A 13,666-nucleotide genomic window follows, 5' to 3' on the forward strand; every position below is an offset into this window, starting at 1 on the left:
TAACTAATTATGACTCCCCAATAGGCTGAGTTGAGAGCAAGACAGAGATGTGGTCACAGGTTCAATTCTAGCACTAAGCATGGCATATATAAAGAGCTCAAGAAAAGCTATGCTTGACTTAGATTCTCTCCTGACTTGGTGCCATCTCTTTTTAGAAATATAAAATTAAGGTATGGACTGCTGCACCAGAAAACCTACTCAACAGCTTCTCTCACTAAAGTTCCCCAGAACCCAAACTCAAACATGATTATATACCAACCCAATCAGTGGGAATTTCCAGTATACTACAATGGGATTACTGGAAAGCCCATAACTGTGAACTTCTTACTGGGGTGGTGGGAGGGAGACACCCACCAACACATTCTTCCCTGGGTAGCTTTAGTGGAAATATTTTAAAAACAAATGACTGAAAAGGGCTCAAAACATGAGGATGTGGGGAAAGCTAGTTAACTCTTGATTCCTGAGATACAGCAGGTTTGGAGAAGAATGAACAGGAAAACAGGAGTGAGGGCTGGCCACTCTTTGTTTCAATAAATAAAATCTTTTTTCTTAAAAAATTTGCCTTGGGAACCCTAGCCACAAAGTTCTAGTCACTAATACTTTTAATTTTTTAAGGAAAATCAATAACCTCAAGTCCATCACTCACACTAGGTGACACAGAGACAACTTGAAAACTTTTTAAAGGGAGGAATATTTGCAAAGAACACAACTTGGGAAAACAATCCCAAAATACAAAGAACTCCACAAAAGGTGGCTTTAGTTTTTTGTAATTGCTACTGTAAACATCTCACCATTTAAATTAAAAAAAAAAAAAAAAAGAGAGAGACGAAAAAACACAAAACCCAACAGCTGCCTAAGGGAGCCTTTCATTCTGGAAGCAGAAAAAAAGCAAGCAAACGTCAAGCAGAAAGCGAATAACTTCCAAAATAAAGTTCTATTTAGGAAAAAAGGATAATTCAGTCTCCAAGCCTTCCCTCTCGGGTGAGGTCCGTGATTTATATGGCTCTGCTCTGCAGAAAGCTCTTTCTGGACGGCTCAAGGAGCCGAGGGAGGGAGAGAAAGACACAGGCACAGAAAGGAGAGCAGAGATGAAAAAGAAAATGGCGCAGAGACTAAGTCCCGACCGTCGACAAGGCGACTTTCCCGGGAAGAATCCCGGCGGAGGAAGGCCGCCCGAGACCCCGCGACAAGCGACGCGGGGTCTCCGTTGCCCCCTCTGGGTAAGGCCGAGACCTGGGGGTGCTGGGACCCCGGGAAAGGGGGTCTAGAGGCGGCCCGATGGGAACAATGGGGCCGGTGAGCGAGGAGCCGGGACTTAGTCTCTGGGACGCCATGTCTGTCCTCTGCCCGGCTCCGGCCCGGCGCGGGGGAGGCGGCCGGCGGCGTGAGGGGACACTCGGGGCGGGGAGGGGGGCACACTCACCATTCAATCGGAAATCCGCTTCAATCTGAGGAAAGAAAAGGAGGGAAGATATAACAACCGGCACATGAAGCCCCGGGGCGGCGGGCGAGAGCGCGCGGCCGGGGGCCGGGCCCACCCGGCGCCCCGGAACCCGGAGCCCGGAGCCCCGCGAACGGCCCTCCCCAGGGCTGCCATCCCCCCTGAACTCAAACTTGACGGCTCCGCCCGGGGCCCGGCCGTCCAAGCGGCTACAGCCGGCCGCCCTTCACCGCAGACTCGGGCCTGTCAACGCGGCGCGGCCGGAGCCGGGGCTGAGCTGGGCTGAGCGGGGAGGCCGGCGGCGAGGCGGGGGCCCGCGGGTCGCACCTGAGAGTCGTTGTGGAGATGGTCCCCACTCATGTCGGCCGGCGGGCGAACGCTGAAGGCTCAGAGGCAGCGCGGGGGAGAGACGCGGACGGTCGGGGCGGCCTGAGCAGGCGGACGGAGTTCCCGAGAGGCACGAGCAGACGGCGACAGCAGCCACGGCACCGAGACTCCCGGGGCAGCTGAGGAGGCGGCGACGCTGACAGACTGCCGGGCAGGCGGGCGGGCGGGCGGGCGACGAGAACAGACCCCCAGCAGTTGTGTAACAGCCTAAGTTCGCATTTCCCCTCACTGCGCCTGCGCGGCCGCTTTTAAATGGGACGTCGGCGACGTCAGAGCTCGTGGAAAGGGGCTGAAGGCTGCGGCGGGTCTCTTAGAGGTCCGGGGGGGTGGGGTGTAGAGCCGGTTTTGCTCTGCGGGTTCCGCCCCCTTCATTTGCATATGGTTCGACCACGCCCACCCTCTCTGCCTAGCTGCCGGCTCGCGTTCTCGGAGGCGGTACACTGGCTCTGAGCAGTGCGCAGGCGCAGCGCGGGCACCGCCTTTGGACCCGGGACACCGGCGCGGCCACGTGGTAGGCCTTTAAAGGCCGCGGCGGGACCCAGCTGGACCAGGCAGGGACCGAGTCTCCAGCTTCCGCATCTCTGGAGCCAGAGAAGCTCGATCTGTGAATACCTTGGCTGCAGGGGATTTCAGTTTACCACCATCCTTAAGGCGTATTGCCGGAATCTCCTCCCAGCCATTGTCCAGATCTCAGACTTCTGGGTTACTTCACACCCATTTTTTAAAATTATTTTAACTTTTTCAATCAAGCTTAGCTCCAGTTTACAGACTCATACATATATTCCTGTGTCACAAGGGCCAGCTGCATTCATTCATTCTACAAATATATATTGAGCATCTACTGTGAGCCAGGAATTACGCAGATGTGAGAGGGCTGATGTTCCAGACCAGAGAGAATTGGACCTTCAGGTAAATGGGTCCCGGTTCTATCCAGGGTTGTACCCCGAGCACACTATTGGGAGAGAGGTAAAGGGAGAGCTATCTTTTAGGGAGCACCATATTGTAAGGCTTCCCCAGATTCCTGACGGTCCTAGGTGTGGACCGCCTACTCCTATCAAGCTGTCTTAGGGATAAGTGACTGAATCACAAGTAACCAACACTTGGATGCCTCACAAGCACATCCCAGGCTGAACTCATCACCCTGGCTCAGTCTCCAATACTGCAAAATATAAATTCGAAAAATGTTCATAAACGCATTGAGTGATAAAACCCTTGGGGTTAATTCTTGTGAATGCTTCAAAACTCAACCCAGCCGGACAGCAGTGGCGCATGCCTTTAATCCCAGCACTCGGGAGGCAGAGCCAGGCAGATTTCTGTGAGTTTGAAGCCAGCCTGGTCTACAGAGTGAGCTCCAGTACAGGCACCAAAACTACGCAGAGAAACCCTGTCTGGGGAAAAAGAACAAAAAAAAAAAAAAAAAAAAAAAAAAAAAAAAAAAAAAGCCCAGCTGGGCAGTTGTGGCGCACACCTTTAATCCCAGCACTTAGGAGGCAGAGGCAGGCGGATCTCTGAGTTCGAGGCCAGCCTGGGCTACAGAGTGAGTTCCAGGAAAAGGTGTCAAAGCTACACAGAGAAACCCTGTCTCAAAAAATAAAAATATAAAAAAACTCAATCCAAATATTACCTAGAAGTCACACACACACACACACACACACACACACATACACATGCGTGCACACGTGTTTTCCACCTGCAGATCACTTATGCCTCTCATAAAGTATCTCTTTTATAACAAGTCACAATCGTTAAATTACTTATAGGGGAGTTAGCGACTTTTTGCCTGTCTTCTCTATATAATGGAAGGCAGTGAGGGTGAGGACTTGCCAATCTTGTTTAGCACTTAGTCCCCAGGACTCAGCAACAGGTCCTCGGGCAGAAGGTATCCTAGTCAAGAAGTGAATGCAAGCAGAGTAATGCAGTGCCTAACAGCCCACACTTGCAAGTTAATCCAGCTTAATTTTGAATTCTGCTTTCCTATTAGCTGTGTGACCTTGGACAAATTGTGTAACCTCTCTGAATTCCAGTTTCTTCATCTGGACAATAGTGATAATTGTGTTTAATAGACTATCCCAAACAAAAAGACCTTGTTTGAGGGCACGTAGATAATCTGTACCATCCAGTTTTATTGAAATTCAGGTCTGCCTGATGCCAATGTTCTTTCTCTGCAGCCATATGCCAGAGCCAATTTTGCCTGGCTTAGTGTCTGTCCTCATAGCCTACCCAAGTCAAAAGGAATCCAAGACCAGCAGGGGAGGCCTCTGGCTACCACGCGTATCTTGCAGTTATGCTGAGATCATTCAACCTTCAAGAAAAATGGTGCCAGCTTCCTCTGCTTTGGCTTCCAGCCCCTGGTGACTTGGGATAATCTTCATTTGCTTTTCAGGTCCCTCCCAGGAAGACCAGATAGGCATGGAGACAGAATGCAAGCCCCAGAAGGATGTATCAAGGGTGGTACACTAGGCACAATCATGGCTAGCCATCATCTGGTCACAAACTAAATGTCTCTGCCTCTCGGATTGGCAAGCAATGTCCACATGGCCACTCTCTGTCTTCCTCAACCAATGATCCTACACATGGTCATAATGCTTAAGAGGACTTTTGGTCCTACACAGACCAACATTTACATTTTAACTAATGTGTATCTATTTTAATATGTATGAAGAAAAAAATCCTTAACTACCACATGAAACTCATGGTAATAACTGTTTGGGTTAAAGATTTTTTAAAATTTTTTGGGTGATTAATTTTAAATAAAAATATCCAACTGGGTGTGGTGGTGGCCCACATCTTTAATTAACTCACTACTCAGCAGGTAGAGACAAGGGGATCTTTGTGAGTTTGAGGCCAGCCTAGCATAGTGAGTTTCAGGTCAACCAGGACTACATAATGAGACTGTCTTAAAAATCCAGAAATGGTACAGAGAGGGAATATAAGACATACTCCAGGAGGGTCAAAGGCAAATATATATGAGGTTTGAGAATACTGTGTTGACTCAGACTGTGCCCTGATGGACCATCTCCCCCACTGTAAAGTAACTAGCAGATGAAAGGTGATGATGTAGGTCTGTCTCCAAAGCATGACTGATGAACGGTGGATGATTTATAGATGTTACAGCAAAAGGAGCACACCACACACACATGCATACATCATTATGATTTAACGTTAAACAGATCTTTACTCAGAGTTCTGCTTGAATGTGTAGGCAATATGTCCACGCCTGTATGATTCTTTTAAAGATGTCAGAGGTGGCCAGGCAGTGGTGGTGCAGGCCTTTAATCCCAGCACTTGGGAGGCAGAGCCAGGCGGATCTCTGTGAGTTCAAGACCAGCCTGGTCTACAGAGCAAGCTCCAGGACAGGCACCAAAACTACACAGAGAAACCCTATCTCGAAAAACAAAAAACAAAAACAAACAAACAAAGATGGCAGAGGCATGCAGAGTCTCCATAATGACTTTTTCTTTTCAATTTATTCATGTTTCATGTGCATTAGTGTTTTGCCTGCATGTAAGTCTGTGTGAGGGGTGCCAGATTCCCTGGAACTGTAGTTATAGTTCTTTGTGAGCTGCCATATGAGTGGTGGGAATTGAACCTGTGTCCTCTGGAAGAGCAGCCAATGCCCTTAACTATTGAGCCATCTCTCCAGCCCCTGACTAGTGAGACAGGACATCTTTTTTTGTTTATTTGTTTGTTTTGTTTTTTAGACAGTCTGTAGACCAGGCTGGCCTCAAACTCAGAGACTTGCCTGCCTCTGCCTTCTGAGTATTGGGATTAAAGGTGTGTGCCACCACTGCCCCTCTAAAATATCTTTAAACCTAGAACCACACCCCCCTCACCTGCTCCTTGAGGTTAGGCCTCCTGTGGAATGATTGGACTCAGGACACTGAATCTGGGAGGCTGCTCAAGATTCAGACCATGTCTGTTTGCTTCTTGGATTGGTTTTATTAAACCTGATCCAACTTTTGTCTTCCAGACTTAAACACTCGTGACAATGCCTAAACAACTTCTGCTTTCCAAGGACTTTCCCCCAGATGCACAAGGTTCTTTAGGGACCATATAGACAGCAACAAATGTGCTGTGGTTCCTCTTTGATGGTTGTCATGCATGGCATCAACTGAGCCACTCAGCTTAAATTCCTTAAGGCTTTAGACTTGAGAAAAAAGTAGTGTGGTCTCTCTTCTTACCGATAGGTCTGTAGTGTGTAAGTTAAGGAACAGCACTTTTTGTCAAGGCCAGAGGAAGCTGGGAGAGGTTGAGAGGAGTGCTGAGAGGCAGAGAGAAGACCCTGATGACCTTCAGGGATGTGGATTCTGCTTCATTATGATGTGTGATGCCTTTGTGGTATCCTTAAATACATTGCTCCTTTTGTTTCAGTAAGCGATTGTGGATCATATGACTAATATTTAACCCCAGTCTATACTCAAATCCGGAAACTTTCAAGGCCTCAGCTGTGCTTTTGACCCCCACCTAGGATCTTCATGTTACAGGAGGACCCAGATACATCTCTTGACATTTTGTTTTTGTTTTTGTTTTTGTTTTTGTTTTTGGAGACAGGGATTCTCTGTGTAGCTTTGCAATTTTCCTGGAACTCACTCTGTAGCACAGGCTGACCTTGAACTCACAGAGATCTGCCTGGCTCTGCCTCCCAAGTGCTGGGATTAAAGGCACGTGCCACCACCACCCGGCTCTCCTCCTGACATCTTAAAAAACTATTTGTTGTTTTTAACTTTGTTTGTTTTGTTTTTAACTTTTTGAGATAGGGTCTCATGTAGCCCAGGTTGGTCTTGAACTCACTGGTATAGCTGAGGCTAGCTTTGAACTCCTGGTTCACTGCCCTGACTCTCCCAAGTGCTAGATTTAATACTGACATGCACCACCACACTCAGCCTTCTTGACATGACATTCTTGGTATCAAGGTGCTTGGCTTCACTGGTTCTCTGAAACAGTGTTTTCTAACAGTTCCCCCTTGTCATATGCCTTGCTAGAGAGTTACTGCCCTGTTAAGATTTGGGCACTGTGGGAGGCCAGCATCTACCTTTTCAAGGGATCCTATGAGGAGAAGAGAGGGATAAGAAAGTATTAGAAAGTTAGTGAAGAGGAGAAAGACAGAAACAGGATATCTTTGGGAAGACCTGGGTCAATATCCTAAGGCCCCTTCTGCCTCTTCAAAGGGGCTTTTTAAAACAATGCCAAGGGGCAGAGCAAAAGGCCACCTCCCTGCTAGATCAAAGCACACTGTACAACCAAGTACAGACCCTTCCAAACACCTGGTAACCCCGCAAGTGGTCAGTCCATCCCCTTATGCAGCCCTGCTGGATAAAGCAAGCTCAAATTCTTGAACCCTGAGTAATTTGGGCCTCCACAGGACACACTCAAAATAGAATCTGCTTGGTGATCCATGGAGGACTTTCATGCTGTGGATCCCAGTAGCAACAAGAAATGTCCTGCTGTCTGCCGGTACTCCAACAGCTGCTCAGCAAAGGTTGATAATTGTCTAATTAAAAGGAAAGGCCAATGAGAAAGACCCAAGCCTAAATTGCAGAATGAGCAGACTTCAGGTAGCTAGGATTTAGGAGTCTGCCACGGAGCTCAGGGTGTAGGGTAGGACTTGTGGATTTCCGTTATCTTTCTAAGTCCTCCTGCCTCAACCTCCCAGAGCACTGAGGTTACAGGCCCAAGCCCTCAGTTGTCTTCCTTCTACAAAACATCTCTGCTATGATAAGAGTATTGATTCGTTTAACCACTATTCCCTAAGGAATGGGAGTATTGTTGATACTATGAGGTAGACAGGTTCTATGCTAAGCCATGTAAATACAGATACAAACAAGACCCAGTTCTAATCTAATCATGAGAAATTCACATTCCTCAACTGGTACCCTAAGGATTATAGGCATAAATAGCTTTAGGTCACAATAGAGGAGAAAATCAATGTAAGGCTATGAGACAGAAGGAGCCTGGGAAGGTGGAAGGACCCTCCCCCAGAACAGTGGAGTTACAGCAAGGTGAGGTAAGTTTAAACAAGGTGTGAAAACCATCAGCATGGGTGGTGGACAGTTCAGTGGAGCTGACAATGGAGCCGGGGAGATTAGCCAGGAGACCTCCTGGGGTCATTATACTAACCACAGCAGGTCATTTGGAATGGGTCTGGAGATGTGAATTATAAAAGAGACCGGAGGATTTTGACCCATCTATAGTCAGTCACACAGGAGCACACAGGGCAGGTGTGACAGCAGCTTTTGCTGACTCTCCTCAAAGGGTGTGTGGCCCCGTTGGGTCATCCTGCTGCTGTGTGGGTCTAACTGCTTCCAGCTAGAGAAGCAGCAGGCAGTGGGAGGTAGAGAGGCAAGCACCGGGATTCCAGAAAACACCCAAAGATTCTGGGAGCTGAAGAAACCCAAAGCTGACTCAGCGTGACTCCTCAGGCGAAGAAGAAGAAAGTAGCAGCCCCACTTAACCAAATGGTGACAGCTAAGTCAGAGCCAGATTTGGAAAATATTATCCTTTCCTATTCTCCTGCCACAGACCCTCCAAGTCCTCTATCACCCTCCTCTGACCCTGTCAGGAGCCTGGCTACTGTAAGGGACATCTTTTCCTACAGAAGGTCCTGTAGCATTAGCTTTACTTGCTCCCTTCTTCCTGATGCCCTCCTTGACCTTGTTATTGTTAAAAAAAAAAATATTTCAGAAACAAGGCACGATGGCACGCACACACCTTTAGTCCCAGCCTTCGGGAGGCAGAGGCAGACAGTTCTCTGTCAGTTCAAGGACAGCCTGGTTTACGTAGTGAGTGCCAGACCAGACATGGCTACAAAGTGAGACTCTGTCTTGACAACAGCAAATAAAACAAAAGCAGAAAATACCTCCCATTGATTGATCTGAGATCTTTCTTATGCTAAGTGCATCTAAGAGTTTGTCTTATTAAATCCTTGCAGCAATTGGGAGCAGTTTCTAGTACTTCCTTCATTTTATCTGTACCTTAAGCCGCCCTTGAAGCCCAGTCCCTGAATACCTATGCTGCTTCCCCAAGCTCTCTTTAGGTCACTGTTCCCCTCCCCTTTATGGGAGATATTTGGACAGGCAACCCTAGGTGGGAGACCCTCGCGTTCTAAGTGTGCCACCCAGTCCAGCTTTTATGTCAGGGTTCTGGGCACACATATTCAGGTCCTCACACTTAGGAGGCAGCAGTTTTCCAGCTGAACTGTCTTCCCAGCTTGTTCAGCAGCATTCTCTTCTCCTTATGGACTCCCCGGTGGGAGCTTTATAGCCCCTATGTCAACTTCCACAGGTAGCCTTTCAGATGCATGTCTCTAGTCTCTGCTCCTTTTGAAAGACTTGCTTATGTAATCCCACAGCCCTCAGGTCCTGAGTTCTCTCTGAGCTTTCCTTGTCTCTCCATTGGCCCTGTGCAGGTCTCAGGCTCAGAACCTTGTATCCGCTTGAGTTAACCCTTAGTCCTGTTCTCCACACACCATTTGTAGCTATTAATCTGTGGAATCTACCAAGACATTCTTCAAAAGTTTTCTGCCTCCTCCTCCCCAATTTTCAGTACATCCTGCCCCTTCACTAAGCTTGCTCTCTTTTTCTCTCCCTCTCTCCCTCCCTTTCTTCCTCCTGTGGTATATATTGTTTGTAATGTAAGAAATAAAGCAGAGGACAGAGCCAGCCACAGAGGTCAGGCAGTGTGGCACACACCTTTAATCCTAGCACTCGGGAGGCAGAGGCAGAGATCCATCTGGATCTCTGTGAGTTCAAGGCCACACTGGGCTACACCAGATTAATCCAGTCTAAAAGAAAAACAGAGCCAGGCAGTGGTGCCACACATCTTTAATTCTAGCACTTGGGATCACACACCTTTAATCCCAGCACTAGGAAGATTGAGACAGGAAGTGATATGGCTGGGCAGAGAAAGGAATACAAGGCAGGAGGAGACAGGAACTGTTGCTCTTTCAGGCTGGGGAGTGGCTATGGCTTGCTCTGCTTCTCTGATTTTTCAGCTTTCACCCTGATCCCTGGCTCTGGGTTTTTATTATAAGACCATTTAGGATCCGTGCAACACCCTCCCTCCCTCTCCCCTCCTCTCAGATAAACACCAACAAACAAAAACCAATGAGTCAAGTACTACACATAGAACACAGAATCAAGTTGTGAACTAGAATTGCCTGGTGCCTGTTCTGAAGGAGCACAGATGTGGTAGATAAGACAGACAAGGGAACAAGTTCTTGTTATGCTGTAGGGGAAGTGCTGTATGTTTTTAGAGGAGCCCTGATCCAAAAGTGACATTTGTGCTCAGGCCTAGAGGTAGATACAAAAGTGAGCAGGTTAAAAGTTGGTGTGGCACGCCTTTAATCCAAGCACTTGGGAGGCAGAGCCAGGTGGATCTCTGAGTTCCAGGCCAGCCTGGTCTGCAGAGTGAGATCCAGGACAGGCACCAAAACTACACAGCAAGACCCTGTCTCAAAAAACAAAAAACAAAAACAAACGAAACAAAAACAAAAAAAGTTGATGTGTGAGGAAATTGAGCACTGGGATCCAAGAGGACTGGTGGGAAAGACTTGGAAACTCAAAAGAGTTGTGAGATTTGGGGTGTTCCTGGATATTCAGTGTGGCTGGGAGTGGAGTATCAGCATGAACTGTGAGAGATGGGACCTTGAGTTTGTATAGGATTTGAGACACTTCAACACTTGTTGTAAGACGGCAAGTGGGTTAAATTTCATCATTGATATTTATTTACTTATTTTGGTTTTGGGCTACAAGGTTTCTCCGTGTAGCCCTGACTGTCCTGGAACTTTTTCCGAAGACCAGGCTGGCCTCTGCCTGCTGAGAGCTGGGACACTAGGATTAAAGGCGTGGGCCACTACTGACCTGCCCAGCCAAGCCTCTCTTCTTTATAAGGTTACTCGGTCTGTAATATTTCATTATTGACACAGAAAAGTAGACTGATAGAAGGCTGTATCAGTGAGAAAAGCCCAACTCATGTAGGATTTCTTGAATTGGATTAGGGACTAGCAGTTTGTCCTTATATCAACAGAGAAACATAATCAATATGCATTATAGATAATATTACCTATAGAATGAAAAGTCAATTTGAAAAAGACCTTAGGAAGGTGGTTGTTTTCATGTAAGCAAAAACAATGTTGGCTGAGGAGACGGCTCAGGTGACCAAGGGCTTGTGACAAGCACAAGAATCTGAGTTTGATCCCCAGCAGCCAGGTAAAATAAACACATGTTTATAATCCCAGCTCTAGGGCTCCAGGGAACAGACCCAGGATGATCCTGCAATGGGATGCCCAGCCAATCTAATAAAGCTCCAGGTTCATCAAAAGACCCTGTCTCAGAACTAAAACCAACCAACAAACAAAACAAAAAGAAACACGAGAGTGATTGAGTAAGACCCCTGACAAGACTCTCACCTTTATACACACATGTGTACACAAACCTTCCTCCCAATACACAAATGATGTTGATGGCCCTGGTCAGCAGAACAGTCGTGAGGATGGGGAGAAACTGGCAGCGGAGGGTGGTATCCATAGCTTAGGGTTGATGCCAGTGATTGATTATATTTGTCTGGGAAAGAGATGGGGAGGAGTGAAGGATGGGGTTGGGGGTACAAGTCACAAGAACAAGGAATGCAGGGAGTGGACCTTTGTCTTAGTTAGGGTGCTATTGTGGTGACAAAACACTGTGACCAAAAGTAACTTGGGAAGGCAAGGGTTTATTTGGCTCATGTTTCCACATCACTGTTTATCACTGAAGAAGTCAGGACAGGAACTCAAATAGAGAAGGAACCTGAAGTCAAGAGCTGGCGCAGAAGCCATGAAGGGGTGCTGCTTACTGGCTTGCTCCCTATGACTGGCTCAGTTCAGCCTGCTTTCTTATAGAACCCAGGACCACCAGCCTAGGCATGGCTCCACCCACAATGGACAATACCCTTCCACATCAATTACTAAGAAAATGCAGGCCAGGAGTGGTTGCTCATGCCTTTAATCCCACTCAGGAGGCAGAGGTAGATGGATCTCTATGAGTTTGAGGTCAGTTTGGTCTACAAAGTGAGTTCCAGGACAACAAGGGCTACAAAGAGAAACCCTGTCTTGACAAAATGGAAAAAAAAAAAGCAAGAAAAGAAAATGCTGTACAGGCTTGCCTACATCTTATAGAGGCATTTTCTCAGTTGAAGTTCCTTCCTCTTAGATGACTATAGCTTGTGTCAGGTTGACATAACACTAGCCAGAACAACTTGGTTTGAGAAAAAGATGATGAATTCAGTTCTGCCTATGCAGAGCTTAAAATGATTGTGTTTTAGCTGAGTCAGGATGTCTGGTAGGCAGCAGGACACATGGCTTTGGAGCTCAGGAGAGGGACTAGAAGTTGACGCATTGAAGTAATACCTGAAGTAATCCGAGTAGATGAGGTCATTGGGAGAGCCTGGAAGCAGCACAGCCTTATTTTAGGGATGGGCCTGGGTTGGTAAGTGAGTAGAAGATCAGGAAGTGGAGGCAGCAAGTTTAGACACGTAGTTCAGAAGGTTTCACTATAAACAGGGAGGAATGTAATGCAGTAGTAACTGGAGTAGCCTGGGGCTAAGAAAGGGTGTGTGTGTGTGTGTGTGTGTGTGTGTGTGTGTGTGTGTGTGTGACAGAGACAGAGACAGAGAGACAGAGAGAGACAGAGAGAGAGGGGACACACTGATGTTTAATAAAAAAGAGGGTCTGCTGATATCTAGTTCAGAGCTATTGGATTATCCCAACTTGAAAAAGCGCTAGCCCAGTTAATACCAGGAATTCTGGATCGTTAGAGGAGACACATCCCTTTGAAGGAGACAGCCTTCTTTGTCTCTAAAAAGCCACACTCTGCTTCCAACCTCACTCTCATGACTCTGTGCCCCTAGCCCCAGGAAATCACTTGAGGATTGACTCAGAGGACTTGTTTTTCAGGATGTCTTATCTTCCAGAGTCCTAAAGAAATTTTTTCTCTCAAAGGGCCTGGAGGAGACATCTCTGTTTTCTCAGGACTCTGCTTTGGGTACCAGCAGTGGGCTCTGGAAGTGGATCTGGAGAAAGACACTCAGAGCCAGGAAGACAGATGTTCCTTTGTCAACTTCGGCAATGCAGTTAAGTTACTCTGACATATCTCCATGCCTGTTTGATGTCAGGCCTTGCTGGTACTACTGTGGATCAGAGTTCACCACAGCGGCCTCCTCTCCACCTGGAGGGAGAGGAGATAGATGGAGGAACCTATCAATTACAACATGGACTTCTGGAACCTTGTAAGAGAGCCCCCAGGACAGGCTTTACATACTTGATGGAAAAAAGACAAGGCTATGGTCTCCATATTCTCTCAATGACCCTGAATAACCTTGACCACGGCTCTTCTGCTTTTTTTTTTAAAGTCAACACAATTATTTGTAATTTATTCATTTTTCTTATATATTTATGTTCAGAACCAGGAAACAGAACACTAGGAATGTATTTGCACAAATTCTTCTTCTTTTCCTTCTCTCCTTTTTGTTTTGTTTTGTTTTGTTTTGTCTTGTTTTGTTTTTCGAGACAGGGTTTCTCTGTAGCTTTGGAGCCTGTCCTGGACTAGCTCTGTAGACCAGGCTGGCCTCTAACTCACAGAGATCCACCTGCCTCTGCCTCCCGAGTGCTGGGATTACAGTCATGCGCCACCATGCCCCCACCCCTCGGAGCTGAGGACCAAACCTAGGGCCTTGTGCTTGCTAGGCAAGCGCTCTACTACTGAGCTAAATCCCCAACCCTCTCCTCCCCCCCCCCTTTTTTTTTGACTTTTCAAGACAGGGTTTCTCTGTAGCTTTGCACCTTTCCTGGATCTTGCTCTGTAGACC

The 13,666-nt window shown here is 47.2% G+C and overlaps 1 protein-coding gene across 1 annotated transcript in view; it reads right to left on the reverse strand.

Moving 5' to 3' along the window:
* Nucleotides 1-2,152, reverse strand: part of Top1 (DNA topoisomerase I) — a 97,405-nt gene extending 95,253 nt beyond the window's left edge. Inside the window, exons 1-2 of the mRNA XM_036183793.1 lie at nucleotides 1,769-2,152; nucleotides 1,424-1,448 (exon numbers count right to left, since the gene is read on the reverse strand). Of these exons, the coding sequence (XP_036039686.1) occupies nucleotides 1,424-1,448; nucleotides 1,769-1,801 (58 nt within the window). The 5' untranslated portion in view covers nucleotides 1,802-2,152. The remainder of the gene's footprint in view (nucleotides 1-1,423; nucleotides 1,449-1,768) is intronic.
* Between the last annotated feature and the right edge of the window lie 11,514 nt (nucleotides 2,153-13,666).

The sequence above is a fragment of the Onychomys torridus genome, chromosome 4 (genome assembly GCF_903995425.1).
Source record: "Onychomys torridus chromosome 4, mOncTor1.1, whole genome shotgun sequence".
In the NCBI taxonomy this organism is placed as follows: Eukaryota; Metazoa; Chordata; class Mammalia; order Rodentia; family Cricetidae; genus Onychomys; species Onychomys torridus.